This window comes from Rhinolophus ferrumequinum, chromosome 20 (assembly GCF_004115265.2).
Source record: "Rhinolophus ferrumequinum isolate MPI-CBG mRhiFer1 chromosome 20, mRhiFer1_v1.p, whole genome shotgun sequence".
Taxonomy (NCBI): Eukaryota; Metazoa; Chordata; class Mammalia; order Chiroptera; family Rhinolophidae; genus Rhinolophus; species Rhinolophus ferrumequinum.
Window position 1 is genome coordinate 17,373,467 of NC_046303.1, and position 26,434 is coordinate 17,399,900.

General features: G+C 37.6%; 2 protein-coding genes across 4 annotated transcripts in view; both read right to left on the reverse strand.

The window, feature by feature from the left end:
• Nucleotides 1-336: 336 nt before the first annotated feature.
• On the reverse strand, nucleotides 337-14,212 carry NUP42 (nucleoporin 42). Of its 2 annotated transcripts, none has more exons than XM_033087994.1 (7): nucleotides 14,016-14,206; nucleotides 11,217-11,448; nucleotides 9,782-9,882; nucleotides 5,183-5,259; nucleotides 4,339-4,425; nucleotides 1,946-2,030; nucleotides 337-1,310 (listed from the first exon to the last, which is right to left on the reverse strand). In XM_033087994.1, the coding sequence occupies exons 1-7, from the start codon at nucleotides 14,125-14,127 to the stop codon at nucleotides 739-741; spliced, it is 1,266 nt and encodes a 421-aa protein (XP_032943885.1). In that variant the 5' UTR covers nucleotides 14,128-14,206; the 3' UTR covers nucleotides 337-738. The 2 variants fall into 2 exon arrangements, with proteins under 2 accessions (XP_032943885.1, XP_032943886.1); XM_033087995.1 differs by having other exon boundaries at nucleotides 338-1,310; nucleotides 14,146-14,212.
• A 5,776-nt stretch (nucleotides 14,213-19,988) lies between these two features.
• The window catches only part of KLHL7 (kelch like family member 7), a 58,373-nt gene continuing 51,927 nt past the window's right edge, over nucleotides 19,989-26,434 (reverse strand). For both annotated transcript variants that reach the window (XM_033088462.1, XM_033088463.1), the window contains exons 9-11: nucleotides 25,980-26,181; nucleotides 22,426-22,523; nucleotides 19,989-21,419 (exon numbers count right to left, since the gene is read on the reverse strand). In XM_033088462.1, the coding sequence (XP_032944353.1) occupies nucleotides 21,136-21,419; nucleotides 22,426-22,523; nucleotides 25,980-26,181 (584 nt within the window). In that variant the 3' untranslated portion in view covers nucleotides 19,989-21,135. The remainder of the gene's footprint in view (nucleotides 21,420-22,425; nucleotides 22,524-25,979; nucleotides 26,182-26,434) is intronic.

Sequence of the window (26,434 nt, forward strand, 5' to 3'; positions counted from 1 at the left end):
TCTCCTTCCTATGGGCCGGCCCGGTGGCTCCCGCGGTTAGAGCTCCATGCTCCTAACTCCGAAGGCTGCCGGTTCGATTCCCACATGGGCCAGTGGGCTCACAACCACAAGGTTGCTGGTTCGACTCCCACAAGGGATGGTGGGCTGTGCCCCCTGCAACTAACAACGGCAACTGGACCTGGAGCTGAGCTGCGTCCTCCACAACTAAGACTGAAAGGACAACAACTTGACTTGGAAAAAATCCTGGAAGTACACACTGTTCCCCAATAAAGTCCTGTTCACCTCCACCAATAAAATCTTTAAAAAAAAAAAAAATTATCTCCTTCCTAAAAAAAAAAGTTTAAAAGTAAAACTTGAAAGGGTAAGATAGCAAAATGACACAGAATAAAAAAAGAAAAAAGTACTTTATTCAGAGTACACTGATAAGTTTTTCAGTTCCATTCATGATTCTAGTAAAAAAAAATATATCTTGAGTATTATTTTACTTAAATAGTGAGGTTCAAGAAAAGCGCAAGGCTCATAATACCAGCACGGGCCAGGGAGCTGTGTCCTATACAACTGGACTGAGAAACAACAGCTTGAACGGGGGGGAGGTGGAAAAAAGAAAGCTATATTCCTTATAAATATATATGTATATATACAGAGATGTGCATGTGTGTGTATATCTGTTCTTTCATATGAACCACTCAAAACAAGTCATTTTACAAGTTGTTCTTTTCTGTATTTAAAATTGTCCTTTTAAATATTTAGAAGTTCCACAGGTGGTGGCTTCAATGGGATTTTTCCCAGAGTAAATTTGATGGATTGAAATTGCTCCAGTTCTCCTGCTGTTAGTTGATTCTTGGGTGTGAATAATGTATTACCTGTTGTGCTGCTGTTTGAGATGGGAAGAGAAGTGGATATGCTGTTACTTCCAAAGGTATCACTGGATGACTTGGAAAAAAGAGTGTGAGAGTGGTGGCCTGGACTACCAAAACCAGCCACAGAACTGCTGTTTCCAAAGGCCGGGGCCACAGGAGGTGCACCGGAGCCTGCTGCACCCGTTGGAAATCCTGAAACCCCAGGAGATCCAAAACCAGACGCTGCAGGGGTTTTAAATGAAAATGAAGCAGCAGATGGGACTTCCGGTTTCCCAAATCCAAGAGATGGAGTAGAAGTAGTGATGGCAGAACTGGCAGAGGGTACAGCGTCAAAGGCTGGAACATTCCCGAACACAGAAGGGCTTCCAGATGGAGCAGTGGCAAATCCAGAGGTTATTTTAAAACTAAAATTCTGAGTATTATCACTGTTGCTGTTATTCACTGGAAAGCCTACAGAAAAAGAAACAAACTATTATAGCCAGAAAATGTACCCATATTAACCCCCCACACACCCACTTCCCTCTTATCCTTGCTGTGTTTGGATGCTGAGAAGCTCATTGGAAGGGAGAAGGGAAAAGTGAAACTGCGAAGCGAGAACAGACCCACTAAATCCCACTGTCCCGCCTACGGCTCTCACGGGCACCGTGATTTACCTTCACTGGAGGAGGCGGCGGAGAGAAACCTCAGGGATGAGGGAATGGACTTTCACTTTCGGCTCGCTCCCCCTCTCCCCGGAGCTGTCACGTGGGGATAATGCTATGCTGTTGTACAGTGACAAGAAAGTCCTCACAGCTGCTGCTCCCAGAGCTCTGAAGCTCTTGGACCCCATTCCTGAAACACACTTCTGCACTTCTGAAGCCTGAGCCATAGGGTCTTTCAAAGGACGTGCCCATTCTGGCCCCCACGGAACAAATGCTTGATGAGCCAAATTCTTAGAAGCGCCATTACGGAAGGTGGTGCTTTACGAGGGTGAATTTACAAGGGTGATTTAAAATGGCACTTAACGGACCTTCAAGCTTTATGATTTGAAACCTATACAATCCTTTTTCTAAATCAGTGAAGTCCCGTATTACTTTATCACTTACCTGGGGACCCAAATGCTACTGTTGGTTTACTGGCAAGTCCAAATGCAGGTGCTGCTTGATTTAGTCCATCTTTCACTTCAGAGAGCTATAAAAAACGGCAAATAATAAAATACTTGATGAATAATTCTCAAGTATGTTTTCTATAAGCTTTAGAGCCGATTTCAATGTTTAAAATGTGTACTTAAAACTGTGAAGTTAAATGTTTAACATAGAAAAATGCCCACAAAATGAATATGCATAGAAAAAAATGGACCAACCTCAATGAGTATAAAGTAATTGGCTGATGAATTATGCGTGATTTCAATTTATGCTTTTAAATATTTTCTAACTTTCTTCAATGAACACATTAAAATCAGAAAAATCTGTTTAATAATACATTTCAGTATCTACAGGCTGATCTACATTTACCAAGAAACCTAGACATTAGTTAAGGGACATTTAGAGGCTACCCAATCTACTTACTCTAATGCTTGAACTGAAGTTGATTTGCAATTATATTATAAAAACTTACCACTGAAGTCTATCAAAATATTTCCTATTCCCTACAAATACTTCATGATCTTGCTATTTCCTGGTCTGGAAATATCTTTCATCTCTGCTTACTGAAATCTTAATCTCCCTTTCAAGGAACTTTTCACTTACTCCTTACCTCCCAGAAGCCTTTCCTTTCCTAATCAACCCAAGCAGGTATGATTTCTCTCATTCGGAAGCCCCAACAGCTTATTTTAAAAATAAACTTTATGAGGTATAGTTTACATACAATAAAATACATCCATTTTATATACCACACATACACACACACACACCTATCAAGATTTAGAACATTTCTGTCATCCCTGAAAGTTCCCTTGTGTTCCTTTTCCAAAGTCAACCCTCTCCCAACACTAGGGAACCACTCTTCTGCTTTGTATCACTATAGAAGAGGTTTGTCTTTTCTAGAGTTCCATATAAATGGATTCATTAGTATGTACTCTTTTTTCAGTCTAGCTTCTCTGCCTCAGTGTAATATACATTAATATGTAAATGGATAAACAAATTGTATTATATTCACACAATGGATTAAAAGAATAGTGAATGACTTATTCAGCGTCAGAGTGAACTATTGCTACATGCTAAGCAGCTGTAGGTGGGCTCTCCAGGATGCTCACCTATGGAGGGGCCCCTAGGAAGCTGGCACAGAGCAGGGAACTCCAGCCCTGAGGGCGGGTCTGCAGTTCTCTAGACTCAGTTATGCCTTAGTTATGCCTTCTACATCAGCTCTCAGCAATGGTGATGGGCCACCTCTCGCTGGAATACTTCCCAGAAGTCCTACTAAATACAAATGGCATTATAACAACTGAAAGATGGAAGAAATGAACTTGTACAGGGGTCTAGTTATTCAGGACGCACATATGTAAGAAGGGATGGGGGTTGGGACTGTTGTATAATTGTTCCCAAGTTTAGGCGGCGACTACTCTCATAACCGTTTTCAGAAAGGAAAATTGGAAATATTAAATTCTAAATGTAAATATCTTATTTTAAAATAAGGTTCTTAAGAACTTTCTATGGGAGTAGAAAAATCCTAACTTTATTCACAGAGGTAATGAATATGCTACAGTCAGGATCATGTATCTTTGGAGACAGGGGGTTATGTATCTCCTAAAGGCACTTCTGTGTAAGACAAGAATCATGTGGTGAGGAAGTATCCTTCAACCACAAAAGTACACATTAGTCTAAATGTGCATTTGTAACATTTTTCAAAGCAATTTCTTTTTAAACACTCATAACCTAGAATACTTGAAGTTGTATTTTCCAATTTTCAAAATTAGTACTTCCAAAGTTTAAAACTTCACCCTAAAAATAGCTTTAAAAAAGCATTATTATCTGTACTTTTCTTTCTTTTTTTTTTTAAAGATTTTATTGGGGAAGGAGAACAGGACTTTATTGGGGAACAGTGTGTACTTCCAGGACTTTTTTCCAAGTCAAGTTGTTGTCCTTTCAATCTTAGTTGTGGAGGGCGCAGTTCAGCTCCAGGTCCAGTTGCCGTTTTCTAGTTGCAGGGGGCACAGACCACCATCCCTTGCAGGACTCAAGGTGTCGAACCGGCTACCTTGTGGTTGAGAGTCCACTGGCCCATGTGGGAATCAAACCAGCAGCCTTCGGAGTTAGGAGCACGGAGCTCCAAACACCTAAGCCACCGGGCCGGCCCCCTATCTGTGCTTTTCTGACTGAGGAACAGAGAGAAAGCAATTCCTGGACCTGGCCTCTAAATGCTGACATAGTTCTTGAGAATGTGTGTATCACAAATTCTTGATAGAAAATTTTAGCTCTGCTTTTCAAATTGAAAGTTAATTTTGCTGCAAAAAAGCAATAGTGAAGACACTTCTCTGTAAAGCAAACTCTTTTATACTCACCAACGCTGTCTGAGTTGATGCATTTAGACTTTTCAGTTCATTCACCCTGTTCCTCCACTGATTTATTAACTGCTGGATGGAATTTAGCTGAAGAGAAAAGATAGAAAACTAACGAGTGAATTCTGAGTGTTTATCTCTCAGACCACTTCACGTTTGCCAAAATCCCAAAAAGTTTATAAGACATTTTTATGAGCCATAGCTTGTAAAATTTGCATTGACCTGCCCCTATATGCCAAAGACGTGCCAGCTGTAGTCCCCTCTCCCCGCTCCTCAATTCCTATACCACCTGGTTAAGAAGCACAAGCACCTGGCAGCACAGACTGATACTTGGATGGGAGGTGAACAAGTGTGCTGGTGAAAATGCATGATCATGACTCAGACAACTGAAAAATACAGCGTATGTCATTTCCTTTAGGTGCCCAACGTTTCCAAGCCCAGCTGTGTTTACTTTTTGATGTTTGATGGTGAGAATGCTAATCTGTGGGACAGACTGCTGCGTTTAACTTTGTTTTCTAGCATTCACCACAGTGTCTGCACCTAAGAGATGGTCCATAAATGTTTGTCAAACGATGAAAGGGTTTGACTTCTGGGACTGATTGCTGGGTAATTTGTAATAAAATAATGACACTGCTAGGTACGACAGTCAAAACAGATTACCACCATTTTAGATAACCAACCAATTTCAAAGAAAGTAATTTATAAAATAAAAATAGCCTTGTCCTGAAAAATATTATAGATTGAGATCTTTGCCACTTTGCCAACACAAGCAAGTCACTACGAATAGAGAAAACAGTAATTAACAGCTAATCTGTTATCGAGGTAGATGAAAAGGAAATAAACTTACATAACTCTGTAAGTTATTGCTTGTTAAGAAGTTATGGTATTCAAGCCTCAACTCCTCTGGTGAAATGTCTGTGAAACCTGAAGTGAGGAATCAATTGGAATCTTTAAAATAAATGCCAATACTTTTGATAGTATAGTAAAGCTACAGGTGCTAGACAAGAACATATGCTAATGTTGTGATCATTAGAAAATTTTCATAGTTATGAGGGAAAAAATTCAAAGTGTGCACTCTCATTAATGTTTAGCAAAGTATTAAATCACAGTAAAAGATAGTTGGCTGTTTGATCTTTGAAGGGGGAAAATTTTCTAAAGATAAATGGAGTGGAAGGAATAATAAAGAGAAGAAAAAGAAAGTTGACTACGTATACAATCAAACTTCAGTCTAAAAAAATATTCTGTATGTCAGAAACTACAGTAAGCAAAATTAAAAGGCAAATGATAAGCTGGGAAAACCATAATTGCAACATGACAGGAGAAGAGCTAATGCCAATGTATAAATAGCTCTTACAAATCTGTAAGAAAAATAAGTTAATATGAGCAAGATAATAAACAGGCAATTCACAAAAAAATTTCAAATAGCCAGCAAATAAATTAAATAAAAACGGTCAATTTAAAAATAACTTAAAATAGAGATAAAATGCTTTACTTATCGGACTGGCAAAATTTAAAAATGAACGTTCTTTATTGTTGCTCAGGATGTGGTGAAGTGAATAGTCTCCTGAATCGCCATTAATGGAATTAAAAAGGTACTTTTTTGGGAAGAAAATTGCCTCACAAATGTTCACACCTTCTGACCTTAATAAAATTTCTAGGATTAAACCTCATGAAATAATTAGATGCGTAAACAAAGGGTGTTAATGTATAAAGATGTTCATCCTAGTATTTTTAGTAATAGAGATAAACTGAAAAAAACAAAGTAGAATACAAAACTAGATTATGATCCTAATTTTATATATATATATATACATATATATATATGTATATATATATATGTAAGAAATAAGTTTGTGTGTGCATATTTTGAAAGAAATATACTAAAATGTTATAGTTGTTCTCTCTGTGAGATCATGTGATCCTTATTTTATTTATATATTCCTGTATTTTTCAAGTTTTCTACGGGCAATAGATGTAACTTTCATAATTAGAAAAACTTTTTAAGAAAGAAAAAAAAATGTTCAGGATATTTTCTACAGAGAATTACTTGTAACTCAGGTATCATTAATTCCAAGGAACCTTACTCCAAGAATAAAGAAAAGACTAAACATTCAAATCAGAACCCTGGATTCCCTCTAACAACTTGTTAATTCCTAGGTTTTTTAGCCTGAGCAGTTGATCTTTATCAGGCCTAAAAACCTAGCAATTACCTTGCATTTCTCTCTTTCCCCATATCTAATTAACCAGCATCCTGCCAGTTCTAGCTCCAAACCAAACTCGAATTAGACCAATTCTGTCTCCACTGCCAGTAACTCCAACCCAATCATCAGTAACTGTCTCCTAACTCATCTCCCTGCCTCTATTTTGTCCCTACCCCTGCCTCCAATAGACCATTTCTTTTCCCACAACAGTCTGAGTGAGCTTTATCTAATCAGGTCATTTCCCTCTCCTGCTGAAAACTCTTCATGGTTGCCCAGCACAGTTAGGCCCACCATGATGGCTGACTCTGGCCTTATGTCATGTTACTCTTTCCCTGATTTATTCTCCTCCAGCGATTCAGGCCTCACTCATCCTCAAACATGCCAACATGTTCCCAGTAGCACCTTCACACTAGCTGTTCCTATTGGCAGGAACGATTTCCACAAATCTTCCTACGGGTGATATGTTCCCTTCATTCAGACGCAGCTCCTAAGCATGGATGACCACTCCATCGAAAGGAACAGGGTCCCTCTAGTTACTCCTCTCCCTTCCAGCTGTTCCTCATGTGAACCACTGAACACAGAAATGATCTGGTTGACTACGTTCCCAATTCTCTCAAGAGCGATACAAAAGTCATATTTATTCTAGCTGCACAAGAAAGGTTAATTCATTGTAATGGATGCCTAAGGACAGAGGTTCTCTGACTCATTTGGTCTCAGGACCCATTTACGTTCTTAAAAATCATTAAGGATCCCAACCAGCTTTTGCTTACATGGCTTACATATACCAATATTTGCCATATTTGAAACGAAAACTGAGAAATGTAGGAAATATTTAATTTTATTTCAAATAAAAAACTCATTCCCTATCAACATAAATGAAAAAACTGTTTTCCAAAACAAAAAACAAAAATCTAGTGAGATGAGTGGCATTGTTTTATGTTTGTACATTTCTTTAAGGTTTGGCTTAATAGAAGACTGTTGGGTTATTATACCTGCTTCTGCATTCAATCTGTTGCAATATATTGCTAAGTTGCAGTGTATGTAGTTGGAAAAGGATGCCTTTTCAGATAATTGTGAATATTCTTCTTTGATATTACACCAAAACTTGACAGGTGGCAGTTTCTAAAAGGTTAGCTATAATATGGACTCAAATCATATTAATGAACTTTTTGTACAGTTATACTAAATCCACTGGTTTATCTTGCACTGAAAAAGGATTTTTCAGCCATGTATAATTTTATAACATCATAGATTTGTCATTTGGAAAATATTGGTTCACTGAGTTATCCAGACCTTCCAAATGTTGGCACGTCATTTTACCATATCAAAAAATTCATGTTTGTGAATGTCACTATCCATCTCATCAGAAGAGACTGCAAGTAATAAGAAGTCAGCAAATTCACAGTGGCAGAAAACAGTTTTCCGTAATTCTAATTTTCACCTGAAAGCTTGAATTTTGTCATTGGCAATAAACACTGTCAGTTGTTTTCTTTGAAGTCACAAGCCCACTTCATTTATTTTTTTAAGAAAATGTCACCATATACTTAAGTCTAAATAACCATAGTTCTCAGTCAATCTTTCAGGTAAAACTTGTCCGTGATCAAGTAGCTAGCTCAGCTTACAAGACAATCAACACTAGCACTTTCCCTCAAGATAACCATCATACTTGAATATGTGGCTGAAACTTTCCCTCAAGATAACCATCATTCTTGAGTACGTGTGCTTCCCATTTTGTCAGACAGAATATTAAAAAGGTTTGCGCTCAAAGGTCAAGATTTAATAAAATTAATAATTTTTACCATTTCATCAAGGACACTCTGAAGTAAAAATGGTATTAAAAGTTTTTAAATTGAATACTGTAGTCTGCTAGTACAGTTTGCTGTCTCTGTTTTGACTCATACTAAGACACAAGGAGTTTTACTCATCAATGATTTTGCACCAACAGTGCAAATGTCAACACAGTGAAAATGGCAATTAATGTCTTAGCATTATTATGAAAATATTTTTGAACTTGTATAGCTCCTACAAGGGTCTCAGGAATAGTGTTGCCAAATTTAGCAAATGATAATACAGGATGCCCAGTTAAATTTGAAATTCAGACATACAACAAATACTTTTTTAGTATAAGTATGTCCCAAATATTACATGGGATATTCATATGCTAAAAATATTCTTTGTTTATCTGAAATTTAAATTTAACTGGGTATCCCATATTTTATCTGACAACCCTACTTAGGGATCTATATTCCACATTTTGAGAACCTCTGCTTTAGGGTTTATGCATTAGGTTCAATTCTGAACTGATTAAAAAAGGCGTAACACTTCTTTATTTTCTCTATAGAAAAATCAGTATCTGAAATTCTCTATTTGTTAAGACTTATCGTCTCCCGCCCTCAACTACTTCACAAAGGAGGGATCTTGTCTGTCTTGCTCATCACTACATGCCTAGCATTAGAATAGGCACAAAAGAAATTCAACACGAATATGAGGGATGATTGAGTAAATAACTAAGGAGTGGTGTGACACAAATGCTTACAGAGAACAAGTAGGCAGAGAAGAGATCCCAGAGTTCCGAGGGATTGCAAGGGATCTCATCTGCTAGGTACCTGCTGTTTACTCATAGGGCAGAGGCCCAGGACCCCCCAGAATTGGGCTGAGAGAAGTGCGGTGGTCTAGGTTTCAGCCCAGAAATGGCTTAGGGATGATGGACAAGAGAAAATGGGAAAGAAAGGGGTATTCTAAAGAAATGCTATCCCTGTAGCCCAGCTAATGCTCCTTATTTTCAAACATTATCTCCAGGATAGGTCTCAACATGCTTTATGAAAAACAACTATTCTTAGAAGGAAAGATAGGGAAAAAAGAGAAAACAGAATCAGGCAGCTAAGGCCTTAATGGCAGGCTGGATGTGACCCTTCTATTCACTGCAGGCAGTCAAGAGATTCTGAAGTTGTACCTACAGGGAACCAAGAAAGCAGAGCCTCTTCCTAGGCCTATAGAATTGGAATTGTGGTGGGTCCTGATTTTACTATTTTCTCATGAGAACTACATATCTTAAAAGAACCATACCTTCCAAGCTCAATCTCTGAATTACAAAGTTCTGCTAGAATACTCAGATACTTTAAACGGTATACAAACTTGCCTAACTGTAGCCTACGTTTGTGGTTAATTTCTGTAATTTGGCATGGTCTTAGTTTTATAAAATAATAATTATAAAATATATTTTAAAAACACAATTTCTCAGTTACCTGAAATATTAGATTTCTTCTCTTTATTCACTGGTGAATAAACAGAAAACATCCACTGCCCTGATGATTCCCAGATCTCCATATCTTTTATGATTCCTTCCCTTTCAAAAAAAAACAAACAAAAAAACATAAAAACCTTTTTCATCTGCTTATCAAAATTTATTATTTACAATTTTCAATGACTAAAATATTAATTACAGTATAATTTTAGATTTTTTCAATTATATTTTCTGAAGTGTTCTTTAAAGCAGAAGCTTATATAAATATAAACTATATTTCACGATTACAGATATTATAATATCAAAGTTCAAACTTTTTACTTGATTTTCCAGTAAACTGAACAATTAACCAATACATTTAATTGAGAATTATTATACCATACATATTTTTAAAAAATGAAATATAACAAAATATACTAACTTTAATCTTTCTTTGTTCATTATCATAAACATGAATGATCATTTAACTGGGAAAGACAGAAAGTAATATAGAACCATAACATTTTTAAAGAGGGTGGGACTTTGGGAGATCATTTTTTCTAATTCTCATATTTTGCAAAATGGGAAACAGACCTACATCCATACAATTAATTTGTTGGCAAAGGTGTGGATAGATTCAGCTCTAAATTATCACCCCCTCCCCAGTCCAGAATGCTACAATTAATAAAATGATAGATACCACAGAGAATCTATATAAAGTTTTGGATTTTTATAATACTATCAAATATTAGAAGGGGGGAGGCTTCATTTTTAAAAAAAAAAAATCAGTTTTATATGGTACATGGCTCAAAATGTTTACCACTGGTTCTAATTTCATCATGGGAAGTAAAAGACCCACAAGTATATTTAAGTTCTGTCCTGGGAGCCGGGAGCTGAGGGAACAGTTACAGACAGCCAGGTGCTGTTTTGGCACCAGCCATAAATTCTACCACCAATGTTCCCAAGAAATGATAAGGAATCTACTTCACAATAATGACGGGAATCAAATGAAACCAGTTTGAATGGGGTAACTGAAGTAAAAATTTTAGAAAGAAAAATACGAGATGCTGTACGTGACCTCCAAGATCACAAGTTGCTTTAAATTACTTCATACTTTGTAAAGGTCTCATAATTTATAACAAACTTAAGCAGGTCTATTTTAGAAAGATATTCACAATACAGTGGTATTAATAAAAAAGTGGGAAAAGCATAATTAGTCCTAAAAAGGCACTGTACTTGCTATGGAAAGATGACACATTTTTAAGTGAAATGAAGTCTAGTAAGATATATGGAAAATAGTGGTTATCTCTGAGTGATAGAAGTGTGGGAGATTTTTCTTCTTGTTGCTTATTCTGATTTTTAAAATAATGTATTACTTCTTTTTTCAAAAATATATTGTAGGTATTTTGAAAAAAATAAGCAAATGGTTAGCAATTTTTCTGAAGGCTTTCACTTACAAAAGCTTCTGTTCATCTTTCTGCCCATCAGAGCTACATGAAGACGCAAATGAGTTCTGAGACAATCCAAATCCCCTATTCCTGCTTGTTGAAGCTCCAGAATCAAAAGAACGAAAAGATGGTGTTTCTTGATCTCTGCTGCCCCCCCATGGTGTGGATTTGGAGAAACTGGGCGGCTGGATAACACTGGAGTATCGCTGGCTGGTGGAATTCCATCCACGTCTGTTACTACCTGAAATAAACAATAAAATAAAACAATTTTACCAGCAACTCCTCTTTAAATCTCTAATAATTGCATTATATTTTTGTCTTACTACATGCAGACATTATGCAAAGATTCAACATTTTCACTCACTTTAAATCACAAAAACTCTTCATTTTTGACTTACATAGTTAAGCGTAACATCAACAAATAACACAATGGTCTAATTGCATTTTTGTTTAACAAGACAGAGAGGACTGTAAATCCATAGAAAAATGATACCAGGGGTGCCAAAAAAATGTATACAAGTGGACACTTTGGTCAATGTTGCTCAAGCAGTAGTTCATCGTAATCAGCGGTGTCTGGACACTGATGGTAACCACTTTGAGCACCTCTTGTAATTGCTAAAGTCAAACGTGACTTGTATTCATCTTTTGTTATTGGCATATACTATTACAATTTTAATAGTTTTCTCTAAATGTGTATTTTTTTTGGCATCTTCTGTATATTACTAATTTCAGCTGACATAAGCTTATTAAGTAAACAATTGCTTGATAGTGGAATGGACAGAGGGACAATCCTAAATTATAAGCTCCTTCAGGATAAAAAGCTGTGTCTTTATCATTCTTTGCCACCCCACTGGGCCCTTACAGTGATAAAGTCTGAAAAGTGGGGAATGTATTAAAGCTTACTGAATATAAAAGATTAGATTCAGGGGTGGCAAATTAGCTCAGTTGGTTAGAGCGTGGTGCTAATAACACCAAGATTGCTGGTTTGATACCCGCATGGGCCACTGTAAGTTGCGCTCTGCTTAAAAAAGGAAAAAAGGTTTAAATAAACTGCACTGTTTTTAAAAAAAATTAGATTCTTCCCTCTGCGCTCGAATAGATGCTTAAAATTTTTTGACTCAGTCTTTCCTCTGAGAAAATAACACATACGCATCTATCTTTCATAGGAAAATTACAAAGGAAATTTACATATGAATAAGTGCAGAGTTCTTCTATTGTGAGATTTCTAATATTTCATAATTATCTAAATGAGCTAACAGAACTCTATCCTCTCTATATACATTTTTTTTAAAAAAAATCTTATGACTTCAACTATCTCATTTACTCATCACTTCCTACTTGGGGCCAAGATAATTCATTTTGTTTCTGACTGAATTAGGAGATATTCCATTAAATATATTAAAAACTGGAGGGATAGGACATACATTCCTTTATGACAATTCAATTCCCAACCCTAAAAGTACTTATTAAAACCAGAGATTTGCTGGGACAGATCCCTCAAGTAGGGGGTTAATGGTGTTTTATTTTTCTAAAGTTCCAAATCTTTGGGGGATGACACAAATGAAGGAATTCAATCCATCTTTTGTATATAGCTTTTGGCCGTCATACTCATTAATAATCCCCTTAGTATGCATTCGTTTCTGGTAGCTAAATACCGTTTACTTGATGAATTTTAGTTACACTTTTTTCACCAATCTATCCACTCAACATTCATTTTCTAATTGCTGTATGTGTGAGTTTCTACAGAATGTCATCTATGATATTCTGTTGTTCCTGGAAATACACTCACATTTATTAGATCCCGAGTCCTAATTTTTGGTTTGGAATATTTCACTAGACCAATTGTGGGTGATGCAAAGACTGTCTTCAAGATGAGCGGTCAGGTGTGAGACCACAATGTAACACCAGTTTTAAGGGTCAGATGACCACCCCTGAAGGAGGAAAGGGAGAGGAGATTGTGCGTAGGGGTCAGCATTTTGTGATACCTTAGACTGTTTCCATCGTAAGAAAATAAAACCTCTGCATCTGACCTTTAAAAACTCGTGTTGTATTATGGTTTCACGTCTGATCCCTCCTCTCCTTGAAGACAGCCCTTTTGCATCACCCACAACTGGTTGAATTAAACATTCCAAAAGCTTCCGCGATGACTTAGGCCCAGGAAGCAGAACAACGTGTCCCCCCGCCCCCCACTCCGTTCCCTCACAGCCCAGAGCTCTTAATTGGGCGTCCCATCCTCCCAACGTTACCCCAAATGTTGAGCACGCGCATTTGTCTGAGAAATGGCTTTATAGCTTTTACTAGATTTCCAAAGGAGTTCACGACTCCCCCAAAGTTAAGGTCTTGAAATGACCCCAGTTGCCAGCCTCTCCCTCGGAAAAAAAGTTTGGGTAAAAATTGTATTCAAGGAGTCACGGGAAAAACAAAGGATCCAGAAAGGTAGTCAAGCAAGGCGGCGCCTGGGTCGCCCCATGCCAATTCTCCGCACCACTGCCACCCACCGAGAGGGTAGTTTTTACACGTACATCCGACTTAAAACACATTGTTTGGCATTAGCATCCAGAACCGAGCCCCTGCTTTCATCCGCTCGACAAAAATCGACCGAATGAGAAGGTCGGGAAGAAACTGTGTGCCCGGCCGGGTGGGCAGGGACGGCGAGGGGGACGACGCGGGCACATCCACGTCACCTGACCCGTGCGCCGCGGTGCTGTGCCGAGCCCCACGCGGGACGCCCGTTCCCTGCCGGCCGGACCCCACGCCAAGCCCTCCCTAGCTCGGTTAGCGGCGGCGGAGGACTGAGGAGAACGTCACCTGAGGGCTGTTGCTGCCGTCCCCCGCCCGCACCCCCGGCACCAGGATGTTCGTTCCAACACCGCTCTCCAAAGCGGCACCGGCCTTGAAGGAAGAACTGACAGATGGTCATTACGACGGTGTCTCCCACCTGGAGGTCTTCAACCCGTACTCTTGGACCTAGGACCCAAGGCAACTGAAGGTTCCGGCCCCGCTACTGTGACGTCATCTTATCGCGCCTAGGAAAGGCCCTTTCTCTCTTGTCCCGCCTCCAGTGCGATGAGAGGCGTGAATTTTACCCAGTAGGAGTTGAGAAGAGCGGGTCCCGCCCCGCCCCCTCACGTCACCTACTGAGCCTGTGGCCTAGGAAGGCGGAAGGTTTGAGCCATTCTGTGAAGAAGCGCGCTTGGCACTAGTGCAGTTCCTCTGGGTGCAAAGGAGGCTCGAGATCGAAATGAGGAGAAGGCGAGTCAAGCAAACCCAGGACTTCAGCAAGGCCCCGAGAGGATTAGCTTTGGTTTGAGAGACCGAGTAGTATTTTCGTTTGTAACTGCTGAGAAAGTAAGTCTGCCCAGCCGTTCCTCAGGATGGGTAACAGTGTCAGTTAAAGCCAGTTGCAAGGTTAACAGGAAAACAATGTTTCTTTTAGGGACAGACTACAACCGAAAAGTGTAACAATCCCCATCTTTGGATGAGTGCTACGTTCTTACACACTAAGAAACCTTCTTTCACATAAACGTTGCCATTGGAAATTATATCAGTAGGAATGAAACATCCTATTCTTGGCTAGAGGATCTAACTAGATACTGGAAAGGGGAAGCAGTCTTGATTTCTACCCAAGAGCAGAGTTCACATTAGGGATTCCTGAAAAAGAACATTCCATATTTTCTTAACTTCCTAGTTTCCAAGGAAACACGACCTTACATCCACTTCTTAGTCCAGATCTGATGTTCATGCCTTTACACATCGCTCTGCTTTGCTTTGAGCCTATCAATACTGTTTTAAAATTTTACCTGAAATCCACCTTCCTCACAAATCCTACACTAACTCTTTTTCTTTGTATGGTGAGACACCCGGCAGTTCCAATGGTGTGCAGTCTTCTTGGTCGCAGCGAATCAAATCTGACTTTGTTGGATTACGGGTTTGTCCCTGGTAGTTTAGGATGATTGGCTATTGTTTTGGTCACCTATTTTGGATTTTGAGGACAGTGGAATCTACAGGAACACTGGGAATAACTAGTGCAACTTAGTTTATTTTTAAAAATCCATTTAATTCATTTGTTTTGACACAAATTTATGGAAGAGTTACAAATAGAGTACAAAGAAAAAATTCCTGAGCCATTTGAGACCATATCACAGACCCGATGCCCCATCACCCAAATACTAACTGTATTTCCTACAGAAAAGGGCATTCTACACAAGCACAATACAGTCGCCAAAATCAGGACATTAATAGTGATGCATTGCTGTCATCCAATTCTCAGGTTCCGGAAATCCATGTTTTGCCAAATGTCCCAATAATGTCCTTTAAAGGAAAATGATCCAGTTCAGAATCATTATTGATTTACTCCTGCTTCTTTACAGTTCTTTAGTCTTCTTCATTCTGGAACATTTCGTCCGTCTTTCTTTGACGCTGACACTATTAAAGGTTACAGCAAGTTATTTTGTAGAAGTTCCTCAATGCAGAGTTATCTGTTTTCTCATGATTGGATTCAGATTATGCATCTTTGGCAGGATTATCACAGAAATGATGCTGTAGTGTTCACTTTGCACTTATCAGGTTGTGCACAATTTGTCCCATTACCTCTCATGTTATTAATAAGGATTTTTGTGGGGAGATCATTTAAAAGTATATAAAAATCTCATTCCTCACCAAACTTTTTGTTCATTCATTTATTTATTCCTATCAGTATGGATTCATGGTTTTCAGTTTTATTCAGTGGGTGATATTCTGTTTCTATCATTTATTTTGATGCACAAATCATCCCAAATTTGGCCAGTGGGAGTCACTTTAAGCTCCTTTGTTCTTTTGACATATCCCGTGATTCTTTGAGCAGTTCTTCACTTGCTGGCCCCAAACATGCTCCAGGCTCATTTCGCACTTTTCCTGCTGCAGTTCTGGGGTCAGCCCTTCCTCCAAGGAGCTCTGGGTTTTTTTGGTGGTACCAAGAAAGATCTTGGTGGTACCAAGAAAGATCTTGGTACCACCAAAGAGCTGAGCTCCAAGTTCGCTCATTGCTATTGTGATGTCTTTGCTCCCAAGCCCTTTCATGGGCATTGTTAGGGAAAATATACTAGACAGGCACACGGTTACATCAATACATAATTCTGTATCTATTTATATTTAAAACTATGAGTTCACACTGATAACCTTCGATTCCAACCTAAAGTCACAGGATTCATTTTATTTTTCTCCTATATTTCAAACTTCCTTCTTTGATAGTGAGATACTTGGCTCCCATTGTTCTTAACATGTTTATTTTGAGCAATCCTCTGGTGTGAACCAATCTCTCATTGTGGCCATTAACTTCTTGTCCATGCAAATGCCAGCATGTGTAAGGACTTTGCTGGGATCACAGACCTACAATACCAGTGGTGGCAGAAGTTTAAATGAGTGTGAGCAGGGTGCGTGGTGCAAGTGGAGAGGTGGGCAAGGCCAGAATCCTGATTGAGATCATCCAGGTGGAGTGCTGTATGAGACGATGCTGAGGCATGCAGAGCTCGGTAGTGATCCGTTAGGGGAGGGGTAGGTGAAAATCAGGAGTAGGTCCCACGAAGGAAAGTTCCAGTTTCAAGACAGTAGAGTAAAAATACTTCTGCCTCCCTTTCCTCTTGAAAATCATCTCAAAATAAGAGGCAAAACAAGCAAAAACATCATCTTCGATTATACTAGGAGATAACCGTCATCTCACAATTTTTGAAGGCTGAATGCATATGGAAGAAGACTAAATAGTAAATTACTTAGAAAAGAGGAAGAAAGTGAAATTCCTTTAAGGTGGACACTGATGTCCACAGAGCAGGCTGAGAAGTCTCAGGAATTAAGAGCCAACAGTTACCACAAAAGTGTGGATTGTTTGAACATCTGTGTAAATTGCAATTAGAACCTAGCTTCATAAATCCACCCAGTGAGGGGACTATCCCTACCTGATTGAGACAGGTTTTTTCTTGGAAAAGGGAATGAAAACCTTCTGCGCCCAGGATAGCAAGTACAGAGGGGCAAATTGTGGTCCTGATACGAGGGACAAAGCGATTCTTATTGGATGTGAGTTAAGAGTCCCCTTTGCCTGAGCTCCAGAAATCCTGCAGCCAAGCTTAGTCCCTCTCTTTCCAACTTGCTCACCCCATCCAAGGGATAGGAGTTTGTAAGATTATTTTCTGGAGAATCTAATATTCCCCCCCAAAATATCTGATCCCCAACAAAAGTAGGTGGCCATTCCCTCATCATGTGATGAAGTTCACTAATAATTAAGCCCACCTTTGTACACAAAAATTATCAACTTTTAAAAAATGTATTGGGGTAACATTGGTTAATACAATTATATAATGTTCAGGTATACATTATAATTCAACATCTGTATATTCTATTGTGTGCTTACCACACAGTCTAGTTGCCTTCCGTCACCATATATTTGACTCCCTTTACTCACTTTGCCTCCTCCCAGCCCCCATCAACTTTTTAATGTCTCATTTTAAATATAAGTAACACAGCCACGGATCAGATATTTGAGGAAAGACTCTAACAGTAAAGAGCAAAGCAAACATGAAAGTTAGAGGAAACAGAAACACACTGAGTATACAAAATGTTAAAAGAAACTAAAATATCTTGAGAGCATAACATGAAACACAAACATGCTATATAAACGAACAATCATTAAAAAAATGCTCTTGGAAATGAAACATGAATAGTGGAAACAAATTCAATAGCGGGTTAGAAGGTAAAGAAGTCAGAGAAATCCCCTACAAGAATTGAATAAACCAGGTCTTAAACTCCGTTTTACAGCTTTGTTATGAGAGGACGTTTAAAGCTCTAGAAAGCAGAGCTTTCTAGTTAGTAAGAATAAAATTTCAGACAATTTCCCAGCACAGAATTTTTATTTTTATTTCTCCCCAAACAGTTTGAATCACTTTGGGAAGGAGGAAAGTTAGGAAGAGGAAAGTCGACCCAAGCTTTTAAGTCTTTTGAAGCAATTGTGAAGAGAAGGGGATATTTAAAGGATGGATTTATTGTGTTGAATGATACAACCTGTAAAATGTCCCATTAATTACCAAATTATTGGGACTTGGTGAGAGCTGGTTTGGTGCTATGTTGGAGTGAACTGAATTTTCAGAGGCTGCTGGTATGTTAACAGTACCACCTGTAAAAATCAAAATTTCTTTAAAATATCTACCCGGCCTATGGAGCAAATCCAAACCTTTTGCTGTTAACAGTATGTAAGGCCAAAGGAATATAGACTACTTGCTTGAATAATTGTTTATTAAATGGTTCATTTTCATGACTCAGAATTTTCCATGAGACTATGTGTCAGGTTTTGGCAAGCTAGGTCACAACTGCAATAAAGTAATTAATTGCTGTTTTTTATAGCAACAACTTTTTTCAAGACATTAAACTCTCATGTTCAAGTTGTGAGTTTCAAAAGTATAAATTGCTGTCTTCAAAATAGTGTCACTGCAAAGAATATAACAACATATACCTACTAAAAATAACACAATACTTTATGGGATAGGGAATTTTTTTGTGGGGGGAGTAATACAAAATGTACTTGCCAATATATCATACTTATTATCCTGGCATCAACAATTTTGTAAAATATTTTCAAGGCAGAAAACAGACACCAATTAGGAATTACTAAGATTACTAAGAAAAAAAACCCACTTCATTATAACCTACATCAAACATGTCTACATACTTTTTATAGTTGTGTTCTAGTGAGTTGATACACCCTTAAGAAAAGTCTAGTCTATTTCAAATATCTTAAAACAATGCTGCATATTCGATATGGTAGATTATTGTATTAAATATAACCAAATTGTAGTATGATAAATGGATATTCTGCTCTTAAAAAAATCAAACTGGACACACTTTTTTTCAATGGAGTGAAAAATTCAAAACCAAACATAAAAATATTCAGAATAGGCAAATCTAGAGGCAGAAAAATTAATGGTTGCCTAGGGCGAGGGTGTTTGGGGGATCTAATTCACCTAGAACTACCTACCCCCAATTCACTAGAACTTCAGAATGTGATCTTATTTGCAAATAGGGTGCTTACAGATGTCATTAGTTAAGATGAGGTCATACTGAATTGGGGGAGGGTGGGCTAAATCCAGTGACAGTTTTCCTTGTAACACCACAGAAAGCCCCAGAGACACCCAGGGGAGAAGGCCATGTGAAGACAGAGGCAGTGACTGAAGTGAGGCAGTTTGTTACAAGCCAAGGAAGGCCGTGATTATCAGCAAGGACCAGAACGTGGGGAAAGGCATCGGCAGTGTCTGCCTCAGAGCCTCCAGAAGGAACCCACCCTGCTAACATCTTGATGTAGGATTTCTGGTCTCCTGCACGGTTTAAGCCACCAGGTTTGTGGTAATTTGTTACAGGAGCCATAGGGAACTAATATATGGGGAAAATGGGGTGACTGCTGATAAGTATGGCATTTCTTTTTGTGACGAAAATGTTCCAAAATTGTGGTGACAGTTGTACAACTCTGAATATATTAAAGACCATTGAACGGTACACTTTAAATGGTGAATTGTTTGATATGCAAATTATATCTCAATATAGCTGTTATGTACATAAAAAACCCTACATAAATAGAAGTATATCATTATGCTTTTTATAATTCCTTTTTCATGTAAACATTTTTAGGGATTGAGATTATACACTTCCATATAAAGAAAACAATGAAAATTAAAATAGAAACACTGCTTCATAAATTTTCAAAACAATCATTACCTAACACATTTAAAACAAAGAATGAATAAAACTTAGCAGTCTATTTTTAGTTTAAAAATATTTAATATCACCAGATAAAAACATTGATGGTGACAGCTTTATATGGCTCACTCCACACTCCATCATGTAAAAGGGCAAAACATGACTAGGAAAGAAATGAGCAGATGGGTTTATAAAAGATTTATTGACCGCACAAAAGCAATTAATACAAGGTGACAAATATTTCATTCAAATTATTACAAAATTTTTAAATATAATGGGGTCAAATACCTTTGATGTGTCTTGCTAAGAAAAAGGAATCATACCATTTTAATTCATAAGAAGTTCAAAGGCAACACTGATATTGGATAACTATCAGTGCTATTCTAGTGACCTATAAATTTGCTATAAATAGCTTTATTTTTTACTAGTCAATCACTCTTACGATTGGATTTTATGTAACATTGAGAACTGAAGAGCCCTAATAATTTTTTAAGCACTGGGTAAAACAGTGATATAAATTAATGATGTGTGCTAACTTGGTATTTTGTGTTTAAAAGGTGGAATATAGTTAATTGGACTGAATCTATTTCATGAGGAGTTTGGTACATTTTTAAGTACCAAAATGTTTACGAAGTTTTGTGAGTGTGCATATGCCTTGACTCACTCTGCCTTGTTTTTGAAATGGAATATGTTTGGCACTAAATGGGACACATGAAGACAAGCAAAATTACGTGAGACGAAGCTGCTCCATCGGAGTTGCGTACCTTGACTTATAATTCATACTATTTCTTAGTTCTTGACTGAACCGAAACAACCAGACCTAATACCATAGCACTTCTGTGATATGAAAATAGAATCTAGAGCTAAGACGAGACTGCTTCACTGATGCGCCAATCCCCCACTCTGTCATAATCATAGTTATAAGCGTGACATTCACTTAAGAATTCATATTTTCACCAAATGCTTATAATTTTTCAAGTTTTCTTGCTAGATATGTTCTTGGTGATGCAGCCAGCTAAAATATGGTCTTTGAATTAAGTAAGGAAATCCATATTTTAAAAAAAAACACCTATTTTATAGGGATCTTTCTTTACTTAAAACTTCCTTCAACAAAGCAAATTGCCACACTAAAACTTTGTAACAAAACTCTTGGAACAAAGCCTTAGTGGCCATATTTTTGAGTCTCCGATGACTCTCGAAGTCCACTCATTTTTCATGTTTCAAGGGTTTCTTCATTTGCTCCACAAGTATCGACAACACAAATTAAACAACTTGTTACTGGAAAAGCTCGGACTTTGGAGTTGGCAACCCATTTGTCTGTTTCAGTATTATATTCAAGGATGTGTCCTAATCGACCCACACCTTGAAAACCAGCCAAGACATAAACTATAGAGCCAACTGCTGCACACTTCACGGTCACGCCCTTCCACGGCATAGGTGACACCATCTTCCATTCGTTTAACTTAATATCATAGTATTCCACATTATCCAGACCACCTTCAAAGGAATAAAACAACACGAACAACTAGATGAACATTCTAAGACCTCCTCATCATTCTTTGCATTTTTCCAACATTTTACTATGAAACTTTTCAAGCATGCAGAAAAGCTGTAGGACATGTTCAACGAATGCCCACATATCTACCCACATATTTAAATATGCCCACATATTTAAATTCTTACTGTCACCTCAACACAACAGAAATTTAATTTTTATTTGTCATTTTAGAATCATAAATATTTGCATTCTACAAAATAGTTTCTGTCTGTGCTGGAAAAAATAAAAAAAATAAACCAATCTGTGGATTTTCCTTCTGACAAACTTTAATTGTAATTATTCACATGTCCTTCTGCTCTTTATCTTTCAGCAGTTTATAGGTAACAACAATGAGTAGAGACAGGAGAAAGGAAAGAAACTGTTTCTTTGTTATACTTAAGTAATGCTTACAGGTACTGACTAAAATGAGGTTTGTGCTCTATCTAGGGATTCAGTCCCGATTCTCCATTATTTAAAGCAATTTCTTAAGATTTTAGTACATTATTAAGAAAATAAAAAGGTCAAATTTATTCATTTAAAAATAGTAATATTGATATTTTCATGCAATGTTTAAAAATGTTTAGGAAACTTCCATTTAGACCCTGGATACAAGTCCTAAAGCCAGTATTTAAAGTTTTAGAAGTTTTTTTAAAGTTCAAATGTTTCTGTCACTTAATAGTTCTTAAGCTACCTGTCCCCAGGAGGTATTTTGAAATGTGTGGAAGCCGTCTGAGATTGTTACAGGACTGATGGCCACTACCCACATTTCACGGACAGGGATGTTACACATACTCCAATGTTTCATAAAATACATAGATTTTTAGATTCCGGAAACTATAAAAATAAGTATAATGATGTATGTGATAAATGCTTGTATCAGATTTTAAGAAACGTTTCAATAATTTAAGACAAGGAAATATGAGCACACTCATTAGGAACGTTGAACAGTGAATTAAGATCAGATACCTAAGCCATTCTGACCACCCACAGCAAATATCTTGTCTTTTACAAACACCAGTCCGTGATTCTTCCTGGCCTCAATCATTGGACACAGTTCAGTCCACCTGAAAAAATAAAAGAGAGTTTTTGGTGTACTTGTTCACAGGTGGTGAAAGGACTCATACTAATTTATAAGAAAGGTGTGTTTCCTAATTAAGTGCCCACTTACCACTGGCATATATGTACATACACACACACACACACACACACACACACACACACACACATCTGGAAGGCTAGAAAATAAAACCTTAACTGTAGTTTTGAGTCATTTATTTGTAGGTGGGGTAAATACAGATTTTATTCCCTTCAACTCCAATAGGATATGAGATATAGAGGATATCTGGAGACTATTAACACATCTTTGGAAGAAACCCATTTCTTGCAGTCTACAGTAACTTGTTGAAATGGTAACAAAAAAGAAGGGAAAGATATATAAGAGAATATAAAGCACTAATACTGTCACATGTGATTTTAATTAATATTTACGCTTGAGTCAGTAAAACACAAATTTACCATGGGCCTCTAGCAATCAGCAAATTAGTAATATCCATTACTATTCACGTTTATCTTCAAACCTACACTTAGAACTTTAGCAGCTCTAGTAACAAAAGGACTATCATTCTGTCAAGTTTCTTAGCTTATTAGCATGTCGCTGTGTTCACAGCCACCACTACAAATGCTGAGACTGAGTATAAATGAGGACACACGTGCTGGAGGACACTCCTTTACGGGGGACAGCATCACATAACCGTGTTTCGCTGTTTTTTTCTATGAGGTTCAGTTCCTTCTTTTGCACACACTCCCGTACACACAACTGCCATTTGTGATTGTGAAGGTGGAACTGGCACACAGGCTGGTGCTCTTCACAGCTAATACAAACCAAAATACTCCAAACAATAACAAAAGGAGAATGGGGCATAAGCGTAACTCTCCCATATGGTTATTTCTACCTCTTCTTTGAAACAATTTAATAAATCTAAGTTTCCAAAAACATAATGAGGAATTAGGACAGAATGATTAACTGTGAAATATTAACAACTCTTGTATTGCCTTATATTCATGTTTTTTTTTAAAAATGGTTTGACAGTCGCCATTCTCACTTCCAGAACACTCTGTAAGGTGAGGTGGGCAACACTGCTCCTGCTTTTCAGGATGAACACACATGCTGGTCCAGGTGACAAGACCAGCGCACAGCGGGGAGTGGGACAGCGACGTACGAGGACTCCATTGCCTCTCCATGCACGAGCTTTAAACTCAGCTGTCCAAGTGCATTCAACATAGTATTTGACTTGGAAAAAATTAATATACCTAGCTCTTTCTTCTCCAAATATGTCCAGGATACAACAGAGCATGTTTTATGTATATATAAATCTCCTGAAGGCTCAGAATGACGGAAATTTTGCAAACCATACTTCTTTTTTGTAATTCACATGTAGACTGTGTAGTAGGTCTTGTTCTCCCCAACCTGAAGTTTAGTGTTTAAAAGCTTTACTTAAAATTCTGACTGCACAAGCTTCATTTCTTAGCTTCCAATTAAATACATTCTACTTACAAAACACGTAAAATGGTCAAAACTGGGAAGAAACATTCTCATAAACTTGGATGGATAAATCACATATTAGAAAGGAAATCACAGTAATTGTAACTTATTTTTCATTTTGTGATTTGGATAATTATATTCATATTAGCTTTTCTCACTCAGGAAAATTTAAGGGCATTGAAGAGAATATAGAGAATTCAAATTTAACACATAAGCGCAATATATACAAAACTAAAGAAATGTTAAATCGTGTATGTTTTAAAATATTCTCCAAACGATTTAGTCACCTACTTTTAAAAAAAATATTGAGGTTGAAGAATTCCTTTAATACTTTTTCTCTGCTACTATGAACAATTAATATATTGATTTACATTGATGGTGCCTGAACAAAGATCTCAAAAATTGCAAGCCTGGAGTTTATATGGTATGGTTTCTACTTTAAGAGATTTTTTTAGAAATGAAAAAAGAATTAGGCAGCCGGATGATTGAGACTACAGTTTTCCAACTAGTATTCTGTAATCCTTTTTGAGTTTTGCGTTTACAGGAGGTGGAGACACATAGGAGGGAGGACAGTTGGTATGTACCCACCTCCTGTGCTATGGGACAAGATGGGGTAGAAAAATAGCTGAACTGATGAGGAAACGGGGCACCCCCAAGGTGCCCTGTCAAGTACAAAGGTACATTTTGAAAGGAGTAGTACATTTGATGATTTCAAGAGAGTTCCTACCCTCAACACTTTCATAAAAAACAAATTGCAAGATAAGTTGCTTTCAATTCTTTCCTAACACTGATAACCAGTTGAGCAAAATGTGAGAAAAGAACCATTGTAATTGCATTTTTGTCTGGGAAAAGACTTCCTGATTATGCTTCCTTAAATCCTTGAAAAATAGGTGGGAAGCATAAATAAATGTACACGACTGATCATATTTTATAATTAAATTGTTACTCTTAATTTTAAAAAAGCAGTAGCTGGAGTAGAAGACTTTCATGTTTTATAGTCTGGCAATATTTCTTAAATATAAAATTTGAGCATACGAATTTTGGGGTAGCTCTTTGGCATTACATTTAATTTGAACATATTTACCCAATAACTTGTTCTGGTAAAGGAAGAAAAGTCCTTTCAAAAAGCAAGTGACCTTTCTTAGTTATGTTCTTTGGATGCTTATCAACAAAACGTCTGACTAGAATATCACTTGTGTTCATTTCCTCATTAGTTGAATGTCACCGTACTTACCTCTGTCCCCACTATGCACTTAATGATTAGCACATTTTCTTTGGCTACGTGAAATGGATTCCATCATTAATTACAAGGTCAGAAAAACAGGTTAACCATTATTTCTTTAGCATTTTGCCTTTAAAAAGGCAATTATTCACCTTCCAGTTGATTTAAGAATAATTTTGTTTAATAAGTATAAATCCAAACATACTCTCAGGAGGCACAAACTCAAAAAAAAGACATTATTCCTAGAGTTATGATTGATTAATGCCATGAACCGATATATAATATTTTTAATTAAACGCAAATTTACTACTCATCATAAATTTCTTCCTCCTCCTCCCCTACATTCCTTGGCCTCTCAAACAAAAATATTTTATGAGTTTGACGACTCACACTTTATGTGTTTGAGACACACTTGTCTCATTCATAGGTATGTATCGCACAAGCCGAAACAGAAAGAGAGGGACTGCATGGGTATAAACTAAAGCCATTTCTTAAGGTGTACAGGAAGGGTCCAGGCTGTAAACACGCCCCTGCCCTAACACATTCAAAAGTGGATGTATTGTATACCTGCAACTAATATAATATTGAATGTCAGTGTAATTGAAGAATAAAACAAAATTTTTACAAAGTGTCTGTACGTTCTTAATATAAGAACTAAATTCTTCTGTTGGGTTCCTTCTGCCTTTTGAAGTCTTCTTCCACTGAGCTTACAGAATACAATTAACTGTGAAATAAGAGCTTTATACTGATACATACGTTTCTGTGGCAGGATCATAAACTTCACAGGAATTCAACACTCTCCCAGAAACATTGTTCCCTAAACTCCCACCACAAACATAGATCAAGCCGTTGGCTTCCACCATCCCGTGGCTGCAGCGCTGGGTCAGCATGCTGGGCTTTGTGTGCCAGCTTTCTGTTCTTGTGTCATAGCATTCGAATAAATACAGGGCCGAGTTTCCTGTAAAAGAAGAGCGTTCCATCACGCTTAATGCGGTGCGTGGTGCGGCGGGGGGTGTGTGTGTGGGGGTGCGGGGGAAGGGCGGGAAGGGGACTTGGAGGAGCTGACCATAGAGCTGAGTCAGTCGCTGCCGGGAAGAATTTAGGGTTGTCGAGTCTTTTCTGTACTCAACCAACAACAGCAAAATGCAGGGATAGTTTAAGGAAAAGCTGACCCTGTTTGTATAGATGCAAGAGAATATTCAAAAAAGGAT